The 24226-nt window shown below is 52.6% G+C and overlaps 1 protein-coding gene across 2 annotated transcripts; it reads right to left on the bottom strand.

Annotated features, from left to right (window-relative positions):
- Positions 1-916: 916 nt before the first annotated feature.
- Positions 917-4468, bottom strand: OLIG2 (oligodendrocyte transcription factor 2). 2 transcript variants are annotated; one of them, XM_086322369.1, is made up of 2 exons: positions 4296-4468; positions 917-3373 (listed from the first exon to the last, which is right to left on the bottom strand). In XM_086322369.1, exon 2 carries the CDS (start codon positions 3299-3301, stop codon positions 2318-2320), a length of 984 nt encoding a protein of 327 aa, XP_086178495.1. In that variant the 5' UTR covers positions 3302-3373; positions 4296-4468; the 3' UTR covers positions 917-2317. The 2 variants fall into 2 exon arrangements, with proteins under 2 accessions (XP_086178495.1, XP_086178502.1); XM_086322376.1 differs by having other exon boundaries at positions 917-3370.
- Positions 4469-24226: the final 19758 nt, after the last annotated feature.

Genomic DNA, 24226 nt, shown 5'->3' with positions numbered 1-24226 from the left:
CCACGTCCGCACTTCGCAGCGTTCCGGATGCGCGCTCTGCTGTGAGCTGGAGGACTGGAAGGCGGCAAAACGTTCTCTCCTCTTCCTTGATCGGGAAAGGCCGAAGCTTCTTTACCTTTTACCCCCAAATCTCTCTTAAGAGCCACGTCCTAAATTTGCCTTGCAATTTTGGATTGTGAGGAACCCGATAGCAGCGAGAAAACAGAGGCGGGAGTCAGGATTAGGAAGCCCTAGACCAAAGCGCGGCTGGCGACAGCCTCGCTCCTGGCAGGCAGTTCCCAGCACCTGACTTTTTGCGGTTCAAGGTCGGCGAGGGAGCCGGGCGAGGGTCGTGCGTAGAGCAGGGAAGGGAGCGAAGGGTTAGTGGAACCCGCGCCACAAGCGCCCGCAGCCCTCTGGCGGGAACCACATGGCGATGCCGGGCCGAGGGGACCTCGCGTCGCTCGTCCGCAGACGGATGCGGGTGGACGACCGCCCCTCAGCAGAGAGAAAATGGAATCGCTTCAGGACACGGGGACCTAAGCGCCCAGACTCCCAGCCAGAGACACGGGTCTCACCCGGGAGGCCCAAAGTTCGGGCCTCCGAACTTTGCACGGAGGAAAAAAAATTCACTTTCAATGAATCTAATTCTCAACCCAATAGAAAAGGAGTTACGGGTTAGGCGTCAGAAAATAAAAATAAAAACAGGTGAGGAGGAGCACGCCGAGGAGGTGCTCAGAACGTGTTTTAAAGAGAATGTTTGTTACGGGGGAGAAAAATGGGCCAACAACCCTCTCAATCTTTCTCTAGGACAAAACCAGCGGAGCGGTCCCCAAATCCAGCCCAGAAGGATGGAGTCCGGCCGCCCGCTTTTCCCAGGCGGCTCCCCGCACCTCCTTCCACCCACAAGGCTGGAAAACACCCGACTTACTCTAAATTTTATTTAAAATCTCAACACTCGGTCATTTATTTCATTTTTTTTTTTGCAACCAAACAAGTAATAAATATTATTTAGCACTTTTATCTTTTTACAAAAATAAAACAGATGATACACTCTCTGCAAGGGGCAGCGATCGGAGAGGGGATGTTACGTGGCCGACGCTGTGAAGCCCATATTGCAACTCTGCAAGCCGAGGCGCTTCGCGCGGAGGGAGGAAGCACGTGGAAAGAGTTTGTCATTTGTGTTAAGCTGGCAAAAAGAAACCAATATGGAAGAAACCCGGCTTAGACTGGGGAGGAGGTGGGAAAGTGGCAGTCACGTGAGCAATCAGCTTAGCAGCACGCACTTACCTCATTACTGATCTATTTACACATCCCAAAGAGAAAAAAAAAAACAAAAAACTGAAAAGTCAACAGAACTCCCAAATAACCCAAACTATATTCACAGCAACATCCTTTGAGTTCTGTCAAATCTTCGGGTACCCAAACGACTGTCCCCAGCCAGGTAAGAAACCAAATCACTTTGTGCTCAGAGACGGAAAAAAGGGGTAGGGAGGGAAATTCTATTTTAAAATAACTAAAAAAACCCACCCGCACCCAAAGTCGACAGTTGTAGGTTATAACAATCCACAAGTGGTTCTATTCTGACTGTCTACAAAGCTTGATCGCACTGTTGAAAAAGGAACGTCGACAGATTCCTTCGAAATCCACAAACCCAAACCAATCAGAAGCGACAGGGAGAAACAGCCCGAGACCGCTGTGGGTTTATCCAGATACAGAGACTGGACGCGACCGTAACTGCTTCTGGTGCCGAATACTAACTCGTAGCCCGAGCCCTGGGCAGGGGAGGACCTTTGAGGGCGAGTCCGGACGGCCGCTTCTGGACTGCGGCTCCAGAGTCTCCTACCCGCCCGGAGAGGCGAGGAAGTCCCCAACGCTCCCCTCCTTTCCTTCCTCCTCGGTACTACGAAGTGCTGCCCGGGCCGAGTGAGGCCGAGTTCGTAGGGAAAGCAGTTTTTAGAATCACCTCTTCTCTGGGGTTCTGACGGGGGGCGGGGAGGGGAGGGAGGGTTGAAAGACGAGATGCGGGTAGCTGCGCCTTCTTATAAAAGTATGTCCAAGGGAGCAGCGCTGCTGTTTAAAAGCCAGAGAGGGTTGAACCAAGTCCCAGAGCAAATGCAACCTCTCACTGCCCAGGGTTCAGCGCACGCCTCCGCTGCATCGGATCCCGGGTACTGGAGTCCTCACCTTTGCCCCCCACCCCCAGCTCACGGAACGGCGCTCCTGCTTGGGACTGAGTTCCCAGGCCCCAGCGCCGGCCGGTCCTGGCTTCCCCCCCACGCAGCCTCGGGGCTCCCATCCTCCCGGCTCGCCAGAACGTGTCTGCCCCCAGGCCCGCTCACTTGGCGTCCGAGGTGAGGCGCGGCAGGCTGCCGGCGCCCATGGCCGACACGTGGTGGTGCGGTGGGGGCACCTGGCACATGCTGCAGGGGCAGGGCATACCGCCCCAGTGCTGGAAGCCGCCAGTGCCCCCGCCGCTGCCGCCCCCGCCCCCAAGCGGGGCCGCCGCCGCCGCCGCCGCCGGAGACTTGAGCAGGCCGTGAGGGGGCCGAATGGAGCCGACCGACGACAACCCGGAGCCGGGCAGGGAGGCGCTGGACACCGCGGCGGCGGCCGCGGCGGCGGCGGCGGCGGCGGCGGCCGGAGGCAGGATGGGATGGTGCACGGCCGGGTGGTGCGCCGCGTGCGCCGCGGCCGCCGGATGAGCCGTGGCGGCGGGCAGGGGCGCCGAGTGCGCCAGGCCGCCGCAGGCCGACGGGTGGAAGCCGGCGTGGTGGCCTCCGTAGATCTCGCTCACCAGTCGCTTCATCTCCTCCAGCGAGTTGGTGAGCATGAGGATGTAGTTGCGCGCCAGCAGCAATGTGGCGATCTTGGAGAGCTTGCGCACCGACGGGCCGTGCGCGTACGGCATGACCTCGCGCAGCCCGTCCATGGCGATGTTGAGGTCGTGCATCCGCTTGCGCTCGCGGCTGTTGATCTTGAGGCGCAGCTGCTGCAGCTCGGGCTCCGTCATCTGTTTCTTATCCTTCTTGGTGGACGACGCGGCCGCCGACGACGTGGACGAAGAGGTGCTGGACGAGGATGACTTGAAGCCGCCGCCGCCGCCGCCGCCCAGCTTGTCCCCCGGGTGCGCGCTCGCCGCGCCCATGGCACCGCGCAGCTCGGCGCTCAGATCCGGCGGGCAGTCGCTCGGCGTGGACGACGACACGGTGCCTCCCGTGAAGCCGCCGCCCCCACTGCCCTTGCTCCGGGCCGGCAGGAAAAGGTCATCGGGCTCCGGCGACGACGGCCGGCTAGACACCAGGCTGGCGTCCGAGTCCATGGCCCCGAGGGATCGTCGCAGCCTTCCAGGGGTCCTCCCCTCCCTGGGTCCTCAGAGCTTCCAGGACGCCTACTGCGGAGAGAGGAGGAGAGAAACACGAAAGAGACGGGAGATCGAAATCGAGATCGAGCGGCACTGGGGTCAGTGAGAGAGAAAAGCTGCTCCCGCCTGCACCGCAGCGCGGGGTCCAGGCGCTGGTGGCCGTTCGCTTCGGGTCCACCTCGCTGTCTCTGGTCTTGGCATGCAGGTAAGCTTAAGTCACCGCTCTTTCCCTCCCTACCGCCTCCCCGCCGCTCTCATCCACAGGTTGTTTAATCCCTGGAGGATGGAGCTCTCCTCTGGGAGGGTGGCATTCTACGGTTTTTATACCTTCTGTTAGGAATGAGGTCTTCCCTGGTGACTCAGACGGGAAGATCCCCTGGAGAAGGCGATGGTAACCCACTCCAGTATTCTCGCTTGGAAAATGCCACGGACAGAGGAGCTTGGCAGGCTACAGTCCATAGGGTCGCAATGAGTCGGACACGACTGAGCGACTAACACACTAAGAAAAAGTGTCAAGTGAGGGTTTTTCTTTGGGAAGGGTGGAGATCTAAATAGAGAAGTATTTATTTGGTTCCTCAAACGCATCCACCTTATCTCCATCGACACCGCTCAGCAAACACACGCTCACAGACCGGCAGCCAGCGCCCGCCACGGAGCCCAGACTCCACGCGCTGCGCCAGGGGCGGGCTGGGGGCTCGTCCAGCTGACTGGGGCTGGGGCAGAAGACCGCTATTGTGGCCCCAATTTCTCGCTTTGGGGCAAAAGGGATGGTGCGGTGACCGTGGGAAGGGCCAGGGCAGCGAAACCGCTGGGAGAACTGGCGGGCAAGGGAGGGATCTGGATCCACTTTAGCGGAGCTCCCCGGGTCGCAGCCGAAGTGAGGGGCCTCTGTCCCTGGGGTGTAGGCTGGAGTTGCTTGGGGCGGGGGGTTGAGAGGGGCGGGCGCACTTACCACGGATGCGGTTAGAGGAGCTCGGTCCCCAAGACTGCGGCAGAGAACCGGGACCGGGCGCCGATGTCGCGTCGGTCTATAATGAGCATCCGCACCTTTCCCCGCTCGGAGGGTTTTTATAGCCGGGTGGCGGCGGCGACGGCGGCGGTGGCCGCGGCGGGGGCGGGGAACAATGTGCGGGTCTTGGAGGGGCCGCCGCGCCAATGAGCTGGGCAGGCCCGGGGTGGGGGTGGGTGGGGGGAGTGGGAAGCTGATGTCATCCGGGCTAATTCCGCTCAATGAAACTCGCCGGGCCGGGCACACGCCTCCTCCCAGCGCTCAGCCAATGGGCGCCCGCGGCCGGGAGAGTCTTACCGGAGGGACTGCAGCGTGGACCCCGAGAGGGCGACTGAGAGGCAAAGCCCGAGGAGGAGGGAGGGCTCGCGGGGGAAGTGCAGAGCGCCGCGGTTGGGACCGAGGGAGAGAGGGGACACTGTCAAATTTCTATTAAAATGCGGGAACGCAGAGTCAGGCTCGGGGAGGAGGTGCGCGGGGGGCTGTGCGCACGAATTAACCCGGTGCGCAAGGCGTTCAGATCTTGGGTTCGGATCTTCGCAGATAACCCTGGCTACTCGGGAACTGGGCTGGAGTCTCCTCCCTTCCCACCCCCGTGTGTGTGTGTTCTCGCCACCTGTTCCCACTTCGTGGGTTTCATCAGCACGTGGGCATTTTGAGCCCCAAATGTGCACGATAACCAGGGACGAAACTCCTGCTTTCTTTGCACTCGAAGCGCGCCTCTAAGAGGTGGCGGCGGCTGCAACTCGGCAAGCGGCCAGTAGCGCCCCCAGCTGGGCGCCGGACCTGGCGAGGAGGAAGGCGGGGAAGGCAAGAGGGGACCCGCTACCGGGACGGGGCTTTGAAAGAAATCATGTTCTTCATAAAGTTGACGATGGCGCAGACACCGGGACGAGGCGTTTGCACTGAGAAACCGCGCTAATGCAGGCGGAGAGTTGAGCCCAGGGTCAGGCGTCCTTTCGTAGCATCAGGAACCAAAGGATGGTATTTTCTGCACCATTTTTGTGGTGGTCACCACGCCGTGGCGTAGAGGGGCAAAGCTGGCTTGTCTGCAGAAAGAAGTCTCAATCTTGGGCCAAGACCGCGGGATCCAACCCTTTGGGGCCGAGATCCATGGCGTTTTACCAGTCGCAGCCTGGCTCCCAAACCTGGAAATCCTTGACCTCCGAGGAACTAAATCCGATCTGCAGAAGCGCCCAACTGAAGTAGTTCTGTGGTACCGACGCCTCCACCCATTTTACAGATGGGAAAATCGAGAGACTGTGTCTGTAGCAAGCCTACGCAGGAGGTGGGGGGGACCCAAACTTGACTTTACTGTGCACCTCTGCCTGAACTGCAGATGGGGGCTCTGGTGGTTACTTTATAGTAGGGGCCCCGTCTCCCCAACCTCAGACATTTTATCGTAGTTGAATTTCTCACAGCCATATATTTTGAGCACACAGGTTTGTTTCTTCAAATCCAGGACCCTAGTAGTGCTTTACACTGCAGCCGCAGGGACTCGGCCCCAGCCCTCTCTCCAAGGGGGTGTTATCAGCCTCTTGGTTATCTGCATTATTTGGGACCTTTTCATTTGTATGCACGGTTTTAAAAACACAACAGACAAACAAACTTGGCTAGTAGTAATTCACCTTCAAGCAGCACAGTTAGAAATAAACCAACAAAACCCCAGGTTATTGCTCCCAGTTTGGGAGTAAGTCTTCCAGTCCCTTCTACACCAGAAAGCCAGGCGGGCTCTCCCCCTTGCCCCCAGCTCGTGCCTTCTGGGGCGTTATTTTTCAATCCGCCTGTTTCCCAGCTGGCTCTGCAGCCATCCGTTAAATAGGTATTTAAAACATGAAGAACTGAAGCGTGGAGATGTGTCATCCAACGGTTCCAGAGGATGACCCACAACTGTTCAATTAGGCGAATCTGTCACTTGGAAGAACGCAGGGAGTGGGGATGGGGAGCTGGGGATTGCAGAGCTGGGGTATTTGAGTACCATTCCTTCGGGCATCCCGGGCCACCGGTAATGAGGACATTCGTGGGGGGTATGCTCTGCGGACCCCCAGCCTGGGTGTGGACTTGTGAGCTCTCCAGTTTGTATCTCACAAACACCAGAAGACGCAACGAGTGCGCGCCTGGGTCGCAGTCGCTGAGGTTAGTCCAGCCGGTGGCACGTGTCCTGGAGCCCCGGTTCCTTCTTTCGTGGCTTGCCACCGGCGACGGTCCTTGCGCCCGGGTCCACGCGAATCCGCGGTTCTTTACGCGCTGGCTCCAGAGCCTAGAGTCCGAAGCAGGGGCAAAATTCGAGGGGCCCCTCCTGGCACGGCGCGAGTTTAGAGCCTGGGAAGGCACAGTCCGGAGTCAGGAGAGCTGGCTTATTCGCCAGATTCCCGCGTGGACGCGCGTAAGGATGCTCTGGGCTCCGGCCCCGCGCCAACGACCCGAGGCAGTGGTGGCCGTTCCCGGGAGGTGCAGCGGCGCCTCGCGGTTCTTACTGCGCACTCCCGGAGCTCGCCTCGGGCTGGCAGGTCAGCGCTGTGGACCCTTTCCCCAACATCCGCATGGAGGACCCCATCCTCCAGTTGCCAGGGAGTTGCTCGGGGGGGTCGGGGGGGCGGTCAGTGTCCCCAGGACTTCTTTAGCCCTGGGGCTGGTCGGTCGCCAAACTCTCCCTCGTGTGTCTCTGAGTCCTCCCACCCCCTCCAGGAATAATCAGAAACTAGAGTCCGCCACTGGCGCTTGCTCTCCTGTGGGTTCTAGGGCGTCCCGGACCTTGTCCAGGTCTTGCGCCCGGCGCCTGGTGTGCGCGTCCTGGGAGTGTCCCTGGCACCGCGATTCTCACCCGCGCGCATACAGCCCCTTCCCGCGAAATGGAGTGCTCCTTTGCCGGGGCTAAATGGGCCGGGCTCCGGGAGTTAGTTCCTGGCTGGCCCAGGCGTCCTGGCGCTGTCGGCCTCCTCCGTCGAAACGGAAGACGTATTTTTTTTCCCTCTCTTTTGTGTTTCGCTCCCACAAAAGACCGGGTGCGTGGAGGGGCCGGCCTTTGCTCAGCCGCCTGGCGGCCCGGGAGGCGCTTGTGCCAAACGGGCCAGGGAGGGCTGGCGCGGGGGCTGCAAAGAAGCAGACCTCCCACGGCTTCGCGGGTTCCTCCCGGGCCTTTCTGGCCTGTTCTCGCCTTGCCCATTTCTCCGAGTTCCTGCGCGCATTCGGGCAGCGAATCCGCCCGGCTGCCAAGGAGAGCGGCGCCCTTGCGCCAGGCGGACTGGGGCTGGCGGTGGGAGGCCAGGCTCCGGAAAGAAAAGAAAAAAGCATTTCAGCCATCGCTCCTGGTCCGGAAACCAGAAGGGATGCGCAATGCCAGCGTTTGGCGCCCAAACGTGAGCGATCAGACCGCTTAGGAGGCAGAACTCTGCAAACAAATCCTGTCTTCCATGCAAGACTCTGAGCGTCCCTGGTGGCTCAGAGGGTAAAGAATCCTGCCTGCAGGGCAGGAGACCTGGACTCGACCCCTGGATTGGGAAGATCCCCTGGAGGAGGGCGTGGCAACCCACTCCAGTATTCTTGCCTGGAGAATCCCCATAGACAGAGGAGCCTGGAGGGCTACATACTTGGGGTCGCAAAGAGTCGGACACGACTGAGCAACTGAGACTCAGCTACCGGAGTCATCCAAGGTCATCTCTGGCTCCCGGGCCCCAGCCCCCAGCCCCCAGCCCAAGGCCTGACAAATGGAAGGGGCTTGGTAAATACTTTGGAACGCGTTCACATGCAGATATGCCGGTGGGCTGGTGTGAAACCAAGCTGGCAACATTCTTGTAAAAGGATGGTGCCTGTGTATGTCTTCGGTTTACACAGTAAACCAGGAGGTCTGTAATCTGGATTGCTGGGGATATGGGAGCATTTAGAATAACAGGTGGAATGACTTCCACCTAATGACCAACTGTGAGTGTGAAAGTCGCTCAGTCGAGTCCGACTCTTGGAGACCCCATGGACTATACAGTTCATGGTATTCTCCAGGCCAGACTACTGGAATGGGAAGCCTTTCCCTTCTCCAGGGGATCTTCCCAACCCTGGGATCGAACCCAGGTCTCTTGCATTGCAGGCGGATTCTTTACCAGTTGAGCTACAAGGGAATGAGCAGTTAGAGGTGACCTAGAGGAGCCTGGTGGGCTGCAGTCCATGGGGTCGCTAAGAGTTGGACACGACTGAGCGACTTCACTTTCACTTTTCACTTTCATGCATTGGAGAAGGAAATGGCAACCCACTCCAGTGTTCTTGCCTGGAGAATCCCAGGGATGGGGGAGCCTGGTGGGCTGCTGTCTATGGGGTCGCACAGAGTTGGACACAACTGAAGCGACTTGGCAGCAGCAGCAGAAGCAAGCTGTGCCTAGTGGGTCTTGGGTAGACTTCATCTCATTTAATCTCTCCCTGACCCTAGGAGGGAGGAGTACTTACTCCCATTTTACAGATGGGGAAACTGACCCTCAGAGGGATGTGGGCGTTTGTTCAAGGCCCCTAAGCAGAGGGGGACGTCCAGAAAGACAGCATGGTGATGGAGACAATGCGGTGCTGGTCACCTGAAACTTAGGGATCTGAGGTTGTGGGATCTTGCTTTGTCTGCTCTTGGCCTCAGGTTCTCGTTCCTAAAATGGGTTTCTAGAAGCTACCTGTGGTCTCTAAGGGTGTGTGTCTGCCGTAAGATTTGAGGACGGAGTGGGAGGGTTGGACGATACCTTCCTTTTGTGATTTCTCTATTCTGCTAATACTGTTTGAGGGACTGTGAAGGTTTGAGAAATGAAGGACCTCTGCCCAGGCCTGGCTCACCCTTGGGTATCAGCTAAAGGCAAACAACAACAAACAAAAAAACTGTCAAACAAAACCCCAAACTAAAAACCCTTTCCTTCCAGTCAGTCCCTCCATCTGGAGCACCCCCTCCCCATCAAGTCCGTGACCATCACCTGCTCCTAAGGAGCCCTGCCATTGACGTCAACACACCTCCCCAGGCTACAGCGGAGTAAAGTTGGAATCTGAACTGAGAGATGACCGGGAACCAACTTTCACAGATCTTAGTTTACAAACTGTGATTTCACCCAAGCTCTGCCAGCAGCCCTTCCGTGGCACCTTGATCCCATTTTACAAATGAAAAGACTGAAGACTGAAGATCAGGGCAGAGGCTGAGTTCAGCCCCTGGTCCCCCAGGTCCCCAGTCCCGGAGGCCTCCGTGGCTTGGTCCTACCCCTCCAGCCACTCCCCTGCCATCCTTGAGACACTAGGCATCTCCCCCTCTCCCCACTGAGGTTCATCTGGAAGGTGGGGATGGGCTGAACAGAGAGATTAATCTGGAGAGTGAGTCCCCAGGTGGGGTATGCTCCACGCAGTTACAGAGTGACGTGGACAAAGTGGACCAGGAAGCCCCTGACCCTGCCTTGGGCCAAGACCTTACACTGGAGGAGGCAGTGGGTTTCTGAGTGTGGGAGAGGCTCTTCTAGGCTACAGGTGACAAGTCTGCAAGGCCAGGTTCTGGAAATGGGACAGAAAGTGCATGTGCTTCCCACACTCCCCACGCCTGCATAGATTGAGTGTGGTCTGGGTGGGGAGCTTCAGGCTGGAGGGTGTGGAGTGCCTCTGAGCTCCAAGTGCAGAGGATACAGGGCCTGAGCCCTGCTCCGAGCACCCGATGGATGGCCTGCCTTGTTATCATGGAAGATGTAGCAGCTTTATATCTCCCCACTGCCTTCAGGATCCTCAGGTTGGGAGTTCAAGGCTAACTGCCAGGTAGACTTGGCCTCCACTGGCCGCTTCTCCTTCCCTTCTCACCATCTCAGGACCTGGAGCACCTGGTGGGCTCTGCTCTCCCCTCATCTTCCCCTGCATTCCTGTCCATCCCATCTTGTGCCACCCTTCCAGGGGATCACCCTCTTCTTGAGCCTCTAGAGCACCCAGAGCTCTCTCCCTGCTCCCTGTCAGGGTCCACTCTACTGCAGTGAGGGTCTGGCTTCCTCAAAGCAGGGCAAGTCCCTGCGGGTCCTCACTGTGCCTCAACTCGCTTTGCACCCCGGGGACCCAGAGCAAGGGACAGGCCCCAGATGGGCTCAGTAGATCCAAGTTAATGTCGGTGGTTAAGACAGTTACACCCAGAGAACTTCCCTGGAGTTTCCACATACCAGAAAAGACAAAAATAAAAATAACCTAGCATCAGAGGTACAAGATTTTCCCCCTTGTCAAACCAAATTCGAAACTGCCAGATGCGGACAACGTTGGTTCACTCCTTGTCACGTGGGGAGAGGGTCACAGATTCCCCCCAACCCCCCAAGGCAAACGTGTTATCTTATCAAGTGCGAGGGCCTGGAGGTGGGCTCAAGAGAAGGGAGAGGCGTGCGGGGGTCGAGAGGCCCGGGGGCCTCGCGGGGGCCAGCATCGCTCCGGGATCCCGGCAGGTCCCCTCCAGAGGCCCGAGCCCTTCCCCCGGCTTGGCTTCTCCGGAAGGCCCAGCCGGCGTGGGTCTCCCCAGCCGCGTCTCCCCATTCTCGGCGGTGGAGCGCACAGAGAAGCGGGGGACCCAGCTGGCTATCGCGGGGGGCCGGCCGTCCGCAACCTCCGCCGGGTGAGGACCAGCGGGCGGCGCCCAGGGAGAACCTCAGGGCGCTCGGCACCGCGCTCATGGCCTTGGGCTTGGGCTTGAAGGAGACGGCGGTACAGGAGCCGGGTCTCCCGGTCTTCTTTCCCTTCCAGCTCTCTTCCCCTTCGCTTGTATGAGTCTCCCTTCTTGTCCTTTATCTTTTTTTCTCAGTCCCCTCAAATGCATACAGCGCGCCCGCGCGCGCTTGTACCCACCTACCCCCCCCCCACACACACACACACACGTACACATATACATTATTGAAATGACTCTTGCCGAACTGGGAAGAGCCGGAACCATCGGCGGGACTACATGCACCCACCCCCTCCTGCCTCTCTCCAGATCCTGGTGGTCTGGGGCCCGCAGGATCAGCATTGGGAGGAAACTCGTTATAAACACCCAGTCGCAGGCGCTTCCGGACCCAGTGAGACAGCATCCAAATCAACCAAGGTCCCCACGTGATTCATGGGCACAGTCTTCCGTCTTTTGGGGGCGCAGGTATGCTCCTCTCCCCAGGGTCCTTGGGACTTCGAGTTCCAAACACAGATCCTTTCTAGGGCTGAAAAAATGCTGTTTTCTGGAGATTCCACGGTCTCTCCCCATCATTTGAATACTTTTTCTCACTCCTTTGACCATCTGTCAAGTAAAATTCAATAAGCATTAAAAGATTAAAAAAAAAAGGATGCATGCCCAATTGTAAAAAACAAAACAAGACCTTTAAAATCATACAGAAGCAGAAGGCACCATTTGACCAACTCCCCTCCCCCACAAGTCACAGTCGATTTTGGTGAAGTCCTTTCAGGCTGTGTGCAGGCTTTGCAACCTGCTTCTTTCATTTCTTAGCGTCTTGTGGACATCTTTCCACATCACTGTAAGTCCCACCTGACCCCTTTAACAAGTTAGGGCTGCAACAATCTGTCCCCTTTGGATCCTTCCCTCCTTTGCCCGTCCAGCCCTGAGAAGCATGTCAAAGCCAGAAACCCTGAAAACAGTTTTCCTGTATCTGTGCCCTGGTGGTGGGAGGACCCTGGGGTCAGGGTCGCTGCCTGGCAAACCGGAAGTCTAGGTTTCTGGCCCCCACTGGGCTCCCTGGCAGTTGTGGATCATCTTGGAGAAGTCCCTTCTGGCAGATATAGTAAGAAAGACTGGGCCCCCTTTTGCCTGCAGTCAGATGTACAGGAAACACTAACCCATATGTCTGCAGCTTCCACTGGCTCAAGGAGAATGGTTGAAATGTAAACAGAACACCCATGGCCTGGGACTGAGACCAGGGCGGAAATTCTGTGATTTTTGGAAGATGCAGAAGTTTTAAATATTCGATTTCCGTTTTCTTTCTGCATTTCCAACAGCAACCCCAAAAGGTCATCCACTTCTGGGTTGACCTTAATGCTAAGTGTAAGCAAAGATGTTGGTCTGTTTAGGTAGAATTTACAGTCTCCATTGAAAGAAGGAGAAGGAGAGGAGTAGGAAGAAGGGGGTGGGGGTGGGGGTGGGAATAGAAAGAAACTATATCATATAAACTGGATTCTATCTTTTTTACATGTTTTGAATAGATGCTATATCAGTCAGTTCAGTTCAGTTCAGTCGCTCAGTCATGTCCGACTCTTTGCGACCCCGTGGATTGCAGCACACCAGGCCTCCCTGTCCATTGCCAACTCCTGGAGTTTACTCAGATTCCTGTCCATTGAGTCTGTGATACCATCCAACCACCTCATCCTCTGTCGTCCCCTTCTCCTCCCGCCTTCAATCTTTCCCAGCATCAGAGTCTTTTCCAGTGAGTCAGTTCTTCACATCAGGTGGCCAAAGATGCTATATAGCACATACTTAAAACTCAAATATCACAGAGTATTTGGTTAAAAGTTAGTTTCGTACAACTGACCTCCCCACAAAGGCAACTAGTGTTCCAGTTTCTTGTGTATTCCAGAAATACTCTTTGATAGTACAAATTATATATTTAAAGGTCTCTCTCTTTTCTTTTTTGAACCCAAGTGGTAACATACTCTATACACTGTCCTCTATTTTGATTTTTTTCCCCCTGAATAGAGAACACTCTCTACCTTATAGCATGCACACACACATACTTACAATAATACACCTGCTCCTGAAATGTTCACCAGAGCAATCAGAGAGGGTAAGAAAATTCTCCTTGTTCTCAGTGGGGTCAAGTACTCCCACCTCAAAATGGAGCATCATAGCATCAGAATCTGGGCAGGATCCTGATGGTATATTTCTGCTTCTCTCAGTCACAGAGAAGCTAGGACACTGTGAGCCAAAGATAACAAGAGATCGAGGGAGTGATCCCTGCCCTGAGCAGTGGTGCTTCTTCACCATGTTCCCAGGATGGCACTTTTAGCCACTGCCTAAAACCTGCAGGGGAGTCCACAAAACAATAATTTGTCCTATCTGAAGGACCATCAACCAGAAAGATACAGGCAGACATACTTTAAAAAATATGTATGAGACCATGAGGTGGCACAGTGGTAAAGAATCTACCTGCCAATGCAGGAGATGCAAGAGATACAGGTTCGTTCTCTGGGTTGGGAAGATGCCCTGGAGTAAGAAAGGGCAATCCACTCCAGTATTCTTGCCTGGAAAATTCCATGGACAGAGGAGCCTGGTGGGCTACAGTCCATGAGGCCTCAAAGAGTCTGACTTGACAGCATACAAGCAACACAACAATTCAACATGTCAGATGAAACTAGTTCTTATTATTATTATTATTTGTTGAATGAGTGATACATTCACATAGTTCAAAATTCTAAGTTCAGTTCAGTTCAGTCACTCAGTCGTGTCTGACTCTTTGCAACCCCTTGAACTGCACCACACCAGGCTTCCCTGTCCATCACCAACTCCTGGAACTCACTCAAATTCACGTCCATCAGATCCATGATGCGATCCAACCATCTCATCCCCTGTCGTTCCCTTCTCCTCCTGCCTTCAATCCCAGCATCAGGGTCTTTTCCAGTGAGTCAGTTCTATGCATCAGGTGGTCAAAGTATTGGAGTTTCAGCTTCAGCATCAAAATTCTAAAGCATATCTTAAAAAGTTTGCTTCCCTCTTCTGTGGGCTGAGGGCAGCTCCTCAGTTCCCTTCCTTAGTCATCATCTCTTGCTTTTTCTTCCAGAGGTATTCTATGCAAACTCAAGCAAGCACACAAACACACATTCTCTCTTTCTCTATTTGCCATTTGTGTTAAAAGGGTACAAATGGTAGCATACTATACACTTGGCTCTCTACCTTGCTTTTTTCAGTTACTGTCTCGGCTGTTTGCTGCTGTTTAGTCCTTAAGTGGTTCCAACTCTTTGCGACACCATAGACTGTAGCCCACCAGGCCCCTCTGTCCATGGGATTTCCCAAGCAAGAAAGCTGGAGTGGATTGCCATTTCCTCCTTCAAGGGATCTTTCCAATCCAGGGACTGAACCCGGGTCTCCTGCATTGGCAGCAGCTTCTTTACCACTGAGCCTCCTGCGAAGCCCCAAAAAGGAATAGGGATCCTGTAATAGGGCTTCACCATTATTTATTTAACTATGCAGACTTTATTTTGGGGGGCTCCAAAATCACTGCAGATGGTGATTGCAGCCATGAAATTAAAAGACGCTTACTCCTTGGAAGGAAAGTTATGACCAACCTAGATAGCATATTCAAAAGCAGAGACATTACTTTGCCAACAAAGGTCCATTTAGTCAAGGCTATGGTTTTTCCAGTGGTCATGTATGGATGTGAGAGTTGGACTGTGAAGAAGGCTGAGCGCCAAAGAATTGATGCTTTTGAACTGTGGTGTTGGAGAAGACTCTTGAGAGTCCCTTGGACTGCAAGGAGATCCAACCAGTCCATTCTGAAGGAGATCAGCCCTGGGATTTCTTTGGAAGGAATGATGCTAAAGCTGAAACTCCAGTACTTTGGCCACCTCATTCGAAGAGTTGACTCATTGGAAAAGACTCTGATGCTGGGAGGGATTGGGGGCAGGAGGAGAAGGGGACAGCAGAGGATGAGATGGCTGGATGGCATCACTGACTCGATGGACATGGGTCTGAGTGAACTCTGGGAGTTGGTGATGGACAAGGAGGCCTGGCATGCTGCGATTCATGGGGTCGCAAAGAGTCGGACACGACTGAGCGACTGAACTGAACTGAACTGATTGCCCTGTTGAAAGACAAATTTATAATGTTTGAAGTCTTATCCTATTACAAACAAGGATGCAAAAAATATCTTGTAGATTGTCATGTTCATATATGTAGCATATCATGTGGATAAATCCCTAGAATTAGAATTTTTAGGTCAGCCAGTCTATGCAGTTGTAATTTTGATACATGTTGCTAAAATTTCACCCAAGTGTTGTCCCGATTTATGTCACAATGTAGAAGAGAGTCTGCCTGGCTGATAGCTAACTTAAAGGCTCGGTCTTTATTTTCCTGAATGCAGGGGAAATGTGATCTTTAATTTGGTTGTCACATAGGTGATAAACTGACCTCTGTGACTCTTCAGGATAGAATAGTAAAATGCCATTTCCCCCTTCAAAACATCAAGCTACAAATTGTAATAGATTTCGACATCTGGTACCATTTTCAGTCCTTTCAAAGATTTACTAATGACTTTTCCAAGTGGTTGGGTAGAATGTTTCAAGTATGCCAGTGCCTTATCTCTGCTGAGGAATATTTATCTTCAAGCATATAATCCAATAGATACTTACTGGGCTTCTTTCCTGTGCCAGGAGCTGTCCTAGGTACTAGGGATCCAGCAGTGAAAAAAAAAACAAGACCACATCTCTGCTTTCAAACATGGTAACAAAGTAATTACTATCATGATGATTATTTTAATTTCTTTGGATTCTCTCAACAGCCCTGAGGGTGGTTACAGTAGGATGTGTGCGATAAAACCTACTGCCCCCAATTCGTGTGGCGAACATTGCTAGTTGCTCCCCCAGATCTGTTCTCCCTTCTGTATGGAGCTTCTGATTGAGCACATAGCCACCCAGAACAAGGACTACATTTCCCAGCCTCCTTTGTAACCAAGTCCTGGCCAGGAGGATATAGACACAAGTGGTGTGTGGGGCTTCCGGTGGGGTGTCCCCATTCTCTTCCTGCTGGCTGGAATCTCGACCTGATGGGTCGGGCTGTAAGAACCATCAGGATGGGGACACATATGAAAAAGCTTTAAGAGAGGTGCCTGGGTTCCTGACAGTACAGGGAGAGGATACCAGACCCACCCAGGATCAAGCCTTTGTTCTCTAGATGAGAGCAAAACTCCTCTGCTTTGCTAAATCCATTGTTGTCTTGGGTTTTCTTGATGTCTGAAGAGGCGTCTCTCCACTGCAGACATCTTTGTTCTATCAGTTGAGGCTGCCTTTTAATTAACATAGTTGTTGCTGTTGTTCAGCCGTTCAGTCGTGTCCAACTCTTTGTGACCCCATGGACTGCAGCACACTGGGCTTCCCTGTCCTTCACCATCTCCTGGAGCTTGCTCAAACTCATGTCCATCAAGTCAGTGATGCCATCCAACCATCTCATCCTCTGTTGTCCCCTTTTCCTTCTGCCTTCAATTTTTCCCAGCATTGGGGTCTTTTCTGATGAGTCAGCTCTTTGCATCCGGTGGCCAAAGTATTGGAGCTTCAGCTTCAGCACCAGTCCTTTCAGTGAATATTCAGAGTTGATTTCTCTTAGGATTGACGGGGCACAATCTTAACCAGATGACATTTCACCATGTTATGAGGCCATCCTCCCTTCAGAGGAGCTCTGAAGGTGCCCATCTTGGTCCCTCGCTGTGTCATTCAGGAAGCAGTGTTGCTGAGGCCAAGGGGGAGGTGGGGACAGCCAGAACCCTGGGCAGAAAGCTGGTGTGAAGTGGGCAGCGTGAGTTTCTAGGAGATGAGCATCCCTGCTGAGATGAGGGCAGGAGACAGCTGGTGGGAAGCCAGTCCTGGCCCCTCATTCAAGGAAGGGCTGTTCCTGGATGCCCCAGGATAATGTGGGTGCCTGCATTGAGCTCTGCCTAGGTCTGTCTTGGTGAGGCAGGCAGCTATTCCCAAGGGGCAACCTGGTTCATTCAGCTGTCCTTGGTCCCTAACTGTGACACTGATTCAGGCAGAGCTTGCCACCTGAGCCTCCGTCCTGGGGCTCAGGGCATGGATTTCAGCAGGAGCCAGCAGATCTCCTGATGGTGTGGGGCTTCCTTCCAAGACTATTTTCCAAGACTTAAAAGGCTTCTTCCTCATTGAATGACAGTGCCCCCTACCAATATGTCCATGTGAAAATCCCTGAAAATTGTGAATGTGGCCTTACTTGGAAAAACAAAAAAGGTCATTGCAGAATCTTGCAATCATCCTAGATTATCCATGTGGGCCCTAAATCTAAAGACAAGTATCCTTATAAGAGCAAGATGGTTGGGGGTGGGGCAGTGTTGGACTCTTGACATAGAAGAGGAGGATAAGGCCACGTGAAGATGAAGGCAGAGACTGGAGTGATGCCACCACAGCCAAAGACTACTGGATGTCGCAAGAAGCTGGAAGAGGGAAGCAAGAATTGTTACCAAAGACTTTGAAGGGAGCACGACCCTGCCACCTCCTTGATCTCAGACTTGGGACCTCCAGAGCTGTGACAGAATCGATGATGATGTTTTTTTTTTTTCCGATGATGATGTTTTAAGCCACCAACTGTTGTTTGCAGCAGCCGCAGGAAACGCTTCCAAACTGGACTCAGCTATTGGCTTGGAGGTGAGACCTTGGTGGGAGTCAGTGTAGAACGTCAGGAGGTGGGGTGAGCTTTCTGAGGACCAAAGCCCTCCACGTGGGGAGATCTACACACTGGAGAGGCTGGGGAGGGAGGCTTCAGGGACAGGCTCTGCAGAGGCTTTCTTGTCCCTGCCCCATGTATCTCTCTGTCTCAGGGGCTAGGATCCAGCCTCCACTTTCCAGAGGACCACCCCTGCTGGAGTCTAGAGGTGCTGTTGTTGCCCCTCCCACTGTGAGAGCATCCCAGGTGTTACTAGTTGTAAAGAACCTGCCTGCCAATGTAGCAGATACACAAGACGCAGGTTTGATCCCTGGGTTGGGAAGTTCCCCAGGAGAAGGGCATGGCAGCCCACTCCAGTATTCTTGTCTGGAGAATCCCATAGACAGAGAAGCCTGATAAGCAGGCTATGGTCCATAGGGTCCCAAAGAACTGGACATGAGAGAAGGTACTGCACCATCCACACCCCCCCCACCCCCGCTCCTCCCCACCACCCCAGGTCTGGAGAAGCAGCCACAGTGAGGCTCCACCTGCCTGGCAAAGCCTGAGGCAGGGGGGCTGGAACTTGGATGGAGAAGGGGAGGGTCTTATGTCTCCATTACCTCCCCAGGAAGGGTAGTCAACCACAATTTTCTAAATTACAGAATTAGGATAAAGATCCTGAAATCCACTGTAGAACAGAAGACCATGTTTTGATTTCAAATTGGGTGTCTTTGTTCCCTGACAAGGGCTAAACCATGACTCACCACCCCATTCAAGACCCTTGTGCCCTCCAGGATTTCTGTGGTCTGTTGACTGTTGCATGTGACACCGAGGAGGGTGTCCTCACCCCAAAACCCAGTTGACCGTCTGGCTGACTTGTCAGTCTGTAAAAAGGGAATCAGTATAAGACAGTCCAGATGTGAGGTCATGGGACGGCAAGCAGAGAAACATGGCAGGAGAGAAGAGACATCAGGCAGGACACAGAGAGTGTCCACGGAGGCTTCCCCGAGTTCAACGGTGACACTGATTTCCTCAAAATGCATGGATTATTGTTTTTCTGATAACAGAAGTAAAACATGGACCTTGTTAGAAAAATCTGGAAAATAAAGGTTTCATAACTGTAGAATACTTGGAGAATTCAGGGTTTTATTGTAGTTGAGTAGGATGTGACAAGGGCTTCACTGGTGGCCCAGACTGTATAGAATCTGCCTGCAGTGCAGGAGGCCTGGGTTCAATCTCTGAGTCAGGAAGATCCCCTAGAGAAGGGAATGGTTACCCACTCCAGTGTTCTTGCCTGGAGAAGCCCATGGACGGAGGAGCCTGGTGGACCACAGTCCATGGAGTCGCAAAGAGTCGGACGTGACTGAGCGACTATGCTATATGCTATGAAAGGTGACAAGGACCCTGTTAGGGGCTGAATTGTATCCCCCATCCTGTGTTGAACTCGAACCCCATTCTAACTCAAAATGTCACTGCATTTGGACGTAGGGTCTTTAAAGAGGTCATTAGGGTGTCCTTATAAGAAGAAGGGATCAGGCCATGGACACACAGAGGAAAAAGCGGGTGAAGACACACAGAGAAGACAGCCATCTGCAAGCCAAGGAGACAGGCCCTCAGAAGACACCAACCCCGGGACGTCCCTGGCGATCCAGTAGGTAAGAATCTACCTTCCAATGCAGAGGATGCAGGTTCGATCCCTGGTCCGGGAACTGGGATCCCACATTCCTTGGGGCAACTGAGCCAACACACCAGAATGAAAAGATTCCATGTGCAGAAGCTAAGACCTGACACAGCCAAAAATAAAATAGGTAAGTGAATGAATTTTTTTTTAAGTGGAAAAAAAAAAAATACACCAACCTTGCCTGCATCTTGGTCTTGAACCTCCAGCTTCCAGATCTGTGAGACAATGACTTTCTATTGTTTAAGTCACCCACTGGGTGGTATTTGTAATGCAAACTCTAGCAAACTAATAGTATGGGCACAGTGGCAGGGGTGTGGAGAAGGGATGACGGAGGAAGATGTTCCCAGGTGGTAAGACCGGCCAGCCTTATGGACAGTAGGAATGTGAGAAGTTTAGGGTCTTAATAGCTTTCTAAGCTTGGGTAGCTTGGTGGACAGGCTGTCATTCCAGGTCATCGACTGAGATGGAGAGTCCATGGGAGAGGAACAGGTGTCTTAGCTGAGTTGAGTTGGAGGTGCAAGAGGGACTCCCAGGGAGGATGACTGGAGCCAGAGGGGGATGCTGTCCAGGGGATCAAGCAAGAGGGCTGGAGGGGAAACCAAGAGCACATTGGGGCGAGTGGAAATCATCCTGTGAGTAGAGGAGGTTGTCCAGGCCCAGAGTGGCTGATGGAGGAGTAGAGGAGGTTGTCCAGGCCCAGACTGGGACGGAGGACAGCCCCTGGGAGGCTGACACTGATTTTCATCTTTGAAGAGGGGCCCCTCCTTTACTGAGCGGATGGTCTGCACTGCAGCTGCTCATGTTTATTACGTGGATTCCAAAATATTGTCTGCTTCCCCCAATTTCTCTTTCAACCCATTGCTTACAAAATTCCCAAGATAGACACAGACTACTTCCCAAATGCTAAATAGGTCAAATTAGGGGAAAGGCTGTCTCTGTAACCTGCCCCTGTGATTATTATTTGATGCTCACTCAACTTAGCCTGCCGGTTTCCAAGGGCCATAAGTGTGGGGCTGGGTGGGCAAACAACGGGCTATTTCACTTTGAATGATAAATGTCCTTACCTCTTTGTACTCCATGGGCCTCCTTCCTTTAAAGATCTCTTCTATGGGCATGAGTTTGATCAAGCTCTGGGAGTTGGTGATGGACAGTGAAGCCTGGCGTGCTGCAGTCCATGGGGTTGCAAAAAGTCAGACATGACTAAGAGACTGAACTGAACGGACTGAATCCCAATCTCCCAGTCTCTCCTCTACCCTTACTGCCCATACATTTGATCTCTACATCTGTGTCTCTTCTCTGATGCTTTTCCATGTGAATTTACCAGCTCCTCTCTCTCCATTAAAGCCAGATCAACTACCATCCTGCTTCTGTTTGAGAAATTTCCTCCTTTGAGAAAAGAACATGCCTATGCCATCTCTTTAGCACAATACGTTTGGGATTCCGGCAAGTTTCTGTAATTTGTTTCCCTATCGGGCCCATCACCATTATCCCACTGTTAAAGTATTCAGTTCCACTTTTAAAAAGTTTTGTAAAATCCTTCACCAAGCAGAAGATGCCAGGAACTCTCCTGCCTGACATTTTATTAAGAGTGAAAAATAAGGAAGCCAACAGAGATGTAGAGGGAGGCTAATTGAGAAGCCCGGCATGATCGCTGCAAACCCCGCATGATCGCGCTGTAATAATTTGTTGACAGTGTGGTGTTTGTGGGGGAAGGGCGACGGGGGAGGCGGAGGGCAGGGTACATGGCCCTGCTCCTCCAGGCCTTGCATTAATGGAGTGACAGCTGAACTAAGTGTTCAGATTGAACTCATCAAAGACTGGAGTCTTTGAGAGACCATTCCTTCTCGTCCAGGATGTCAAAGGTGGCGGCAGATATATCCAGCGCTCCCTGGGTGGCATTGTTTAGGATTCTGGCCCCAGCAGATGGCCCCCAAATGTACCTCAGCCTGGTTGAGCAGGGACCACATGGGATGGTATAGTCTTCTCATTAGCAAACAGAAAAAAAAAAAAAAACAGGCAAGGATGAGAAAGGAGAGAGATGAAAAGAATGCACAAAGACATTTACATATTTACATTGTCTCTATCTCACATTTCAAATTCTCCTTTAGCTGGAGAGTCAGTGGGCTTGCTTTTCTCCTTCTGTTTGTGTGTTTACTTGTGCTAAATAGATTATGGTAATCAGGCACATAAATGCATGCAACTGTTATTATGGCATTTTAATCACAGAGTTTTTCACTGGAAGCCTTCATTAGAATTCTCGTAATCTTACTTGTTAGTGTAACAAACAGTAATAAATGCCAAGGAGCTTGGATTAAGGCAGAGGCACCCAGACTTTAAAAGAGGAATATGGAAATGTTGTCGAATCTCTGCATTACTTATTGAAATGTCACATCAACAGTTCGGGACTTTAAATATCTTACTCATTAAAAGGATAGGGAACCAAGCAACCTGAAGACAATAATGGTGTTTTTCTACGGAGCGCTATAAACATATGCCTTCCACAGAGTCCTCCGAACTCTCCTGCGATAACTGGTTGGTCTGATACACAGTCCTGGCTCTAGTTTATTAGTGTTAAAATTGGAGACATTTATTATTAAATAATTTCATTTATTTTACGGTTAGTGGTAAATACGTGCAAACATGAACATGTCAAAACTTCCTAACTCTCATTATCCTTCAAATTTATACTATTGTTTGGCAAACTGGTAGGAAAAGTGGCAGGGTTTTGTTTTTTTTTCTAGTAAGCAGTACCAGAGTCATGTGCTTGAGAATAAACCGCTCTTTCTGGAAAGAGTTTTGCAAACAGGTCTAAGCATCAGGACACAGTAGAGGACCATCCCGATTTTACTGGAGCCCAGAATTTAAATCTGATGATATCAGTTCTGGGGGAAACTCCCCACTTCATTTATCTGCTGCTGTGTGACAGGGTACAAGACTTAGTGACTTCAAACAATAACAGTACGTTAGTTCTCATGAGTCTGTGGGCTCACCAGGCAGTTCTTCTGTTTCACCTGGTGCTGGCTGAGATGCAGGGTTAGCTAGAAGGTCCACAGTGGATGCTCAGCTGGAGCTGCTTGACCCATGCCTCAGTTCTGCTCTGCTGGAGCATCCCCACCCGGCGGCCTTGGCTTCCTCACAACATGGCAGCTTGGTTCAAGAAGAAAGACTCATTTGCAGAGACGTGGATGGACCTAGAGACCATCATACAGAATGAAGTAAGTCAGAAAGAGAAAAACTAATATGGTATATTAACACATATACGTGGGATCTAGAAAAATGGTAGAGATGAACCTATGTGCAAAGCAGAAATGGAGACAGAGGTAGAGAATAAATGTGTGGACACGGGTTGCAGGGGGGAAGGGGAGGTGAGAGAAATTGGAATTGACATGTGCACGCTCTGGGTACTGTGTATAAAATCAATAACTAATGAGAACCTACCCCATAACACAGAGAACTCTGCTTATTGCTCTGTGGTGACCTGAATGACAAGGAAATCTACAAAAGAGAGGATGTGTATAGCTATGATGGATTCACTTTGCTATGCAGCAGAAAATAATACATTGTAAAGCAACCGATGTTTGTTTAGTCACTAAGTCGTATTCAACTCTTTGCAACCCCGTGGACACATAGCCCACCAGACTCCTCTGTCCATGGGTTTCTCCAGGCAAGAATAGTGGAGTGGGTTGTCATTTCCTCCTCCAGGGGATCTGCCCGATCCAGGGTCAAACCCACGTCTCTTATGTCTCCTGCATTGACACTCCAGACCCACCGAATCAGAGTAGGGGTGGGTCCTGACAATCTCTCCTTCCATCAAGCTCCCCTATGGATTCTTCTGAGTGCTCGAGCTCTGGCTCATGTACCCTTGGTACGGACCTGTAGATCTCTGGAAAGCTGGGCTCTTTCTGGTCTGGGCCATGTTGCTGCTGCTGCTGCTAAGTCGCGTCAGTCATATCAGACTCTGTGCAACCCCATAGACGGAAGCCCACCAGGCTGCCCCGTCCCTGGGATTCTCCAGGCAAGAACACTGGAGTGGGTTGCCATTTCCTTCTCCAATGCATGAAAGTGAAAGTGAAGTTGCTCAGTCGTGTCCGACTCTTAGCGACCCCATGGACTGTAGCCTACCAGGCTCCTCCATCCATGGGATTGTCCAGGCAACAGTACTGGAGTGGAGTGCCATTGCCTTCTCCGCTAGACCATGAGTTCACCCTATTTTTCCCTTTAGGTTGAAACAGGTGCCCTGGAACCAGCTGATCAATTTCCTCTGGCCGGGGGAGGGGCTCCCCCAGCAGCACCGCCCCCCGCCCCAGGAGGATTCAAGTCCTTATTTGGTTTCCTCCCTCTGGCCCATTTAGTGCCGCCCCACTGTCCACCGCTGGCCAGGCCACATCTCCCACACTCCCAGTGTGTGTTGCTGTGTTCATTGCTCAGTTAGTGTGTTGCGGTGGCCGCTGTGTGTTTCATCAGCTCTGTCTTCACTGCCTTGAGCACATCCGGGCTAAAAGAGCTGAAAATTAGAAGTCGGCTGGTCCCCACCTTATAGATCAGCAGCTGATTTTCTGGAAGGTGAAGGCCCTGGCCTGAGGCCACACAGCAAGCCAGCAGCAGAGTCGGGATCTGACCTGCATTTCTTGGCCTTTCCCCCAACCACCCAGCACTGTCACTGCCTGTCCCGACCAGTGGCAAAAGCCCTCCGCTCCTTGATGGTTCCTCCTGCACCTGCCCTCCTGGTCTTTTTAAGGTCAAGGGCCGCTGAATTTCCTCCTTAATGACTCAGAATCAAAAGCGATATGTACCTGTTTCAGGGTTTTCTCGTGATCATTCTTTGAATATGACTAGTCTGTTAATATATGTTTTTAAGATCTTAGAGTGCATGCATACGCATACCTCTGG

This window comes from Bos grunniens, chromosome 1 (genome assembly GCF_055505025.1).
Source record: "Bos grunniens cultivar Pamir isolate PY7600 chromosome 1, Bosgru_T2T1.0, whole genome shotgun sequence".
Lineage (NCBI taxonomy): Eukaryota > Metazoa > Chordata > Mammalia > Artiodactyla > Bovidae > Bos > Bos grunniens.
Note: the sequence above shows the minus strand (reverse complement) of the source record. Positions and strands in the feature narration are given on the sequence as shown.

What these genes read in the sequence shown, in the direction of transcription:
- OLIG2 (XM_086322369.1), bottom strand. Translation starts at nt 3,301, where the DNA reads ATGGACTCGGACGCCAGCCTGGTGTCTAGCCGGCCGTCGTCGCCGGAG.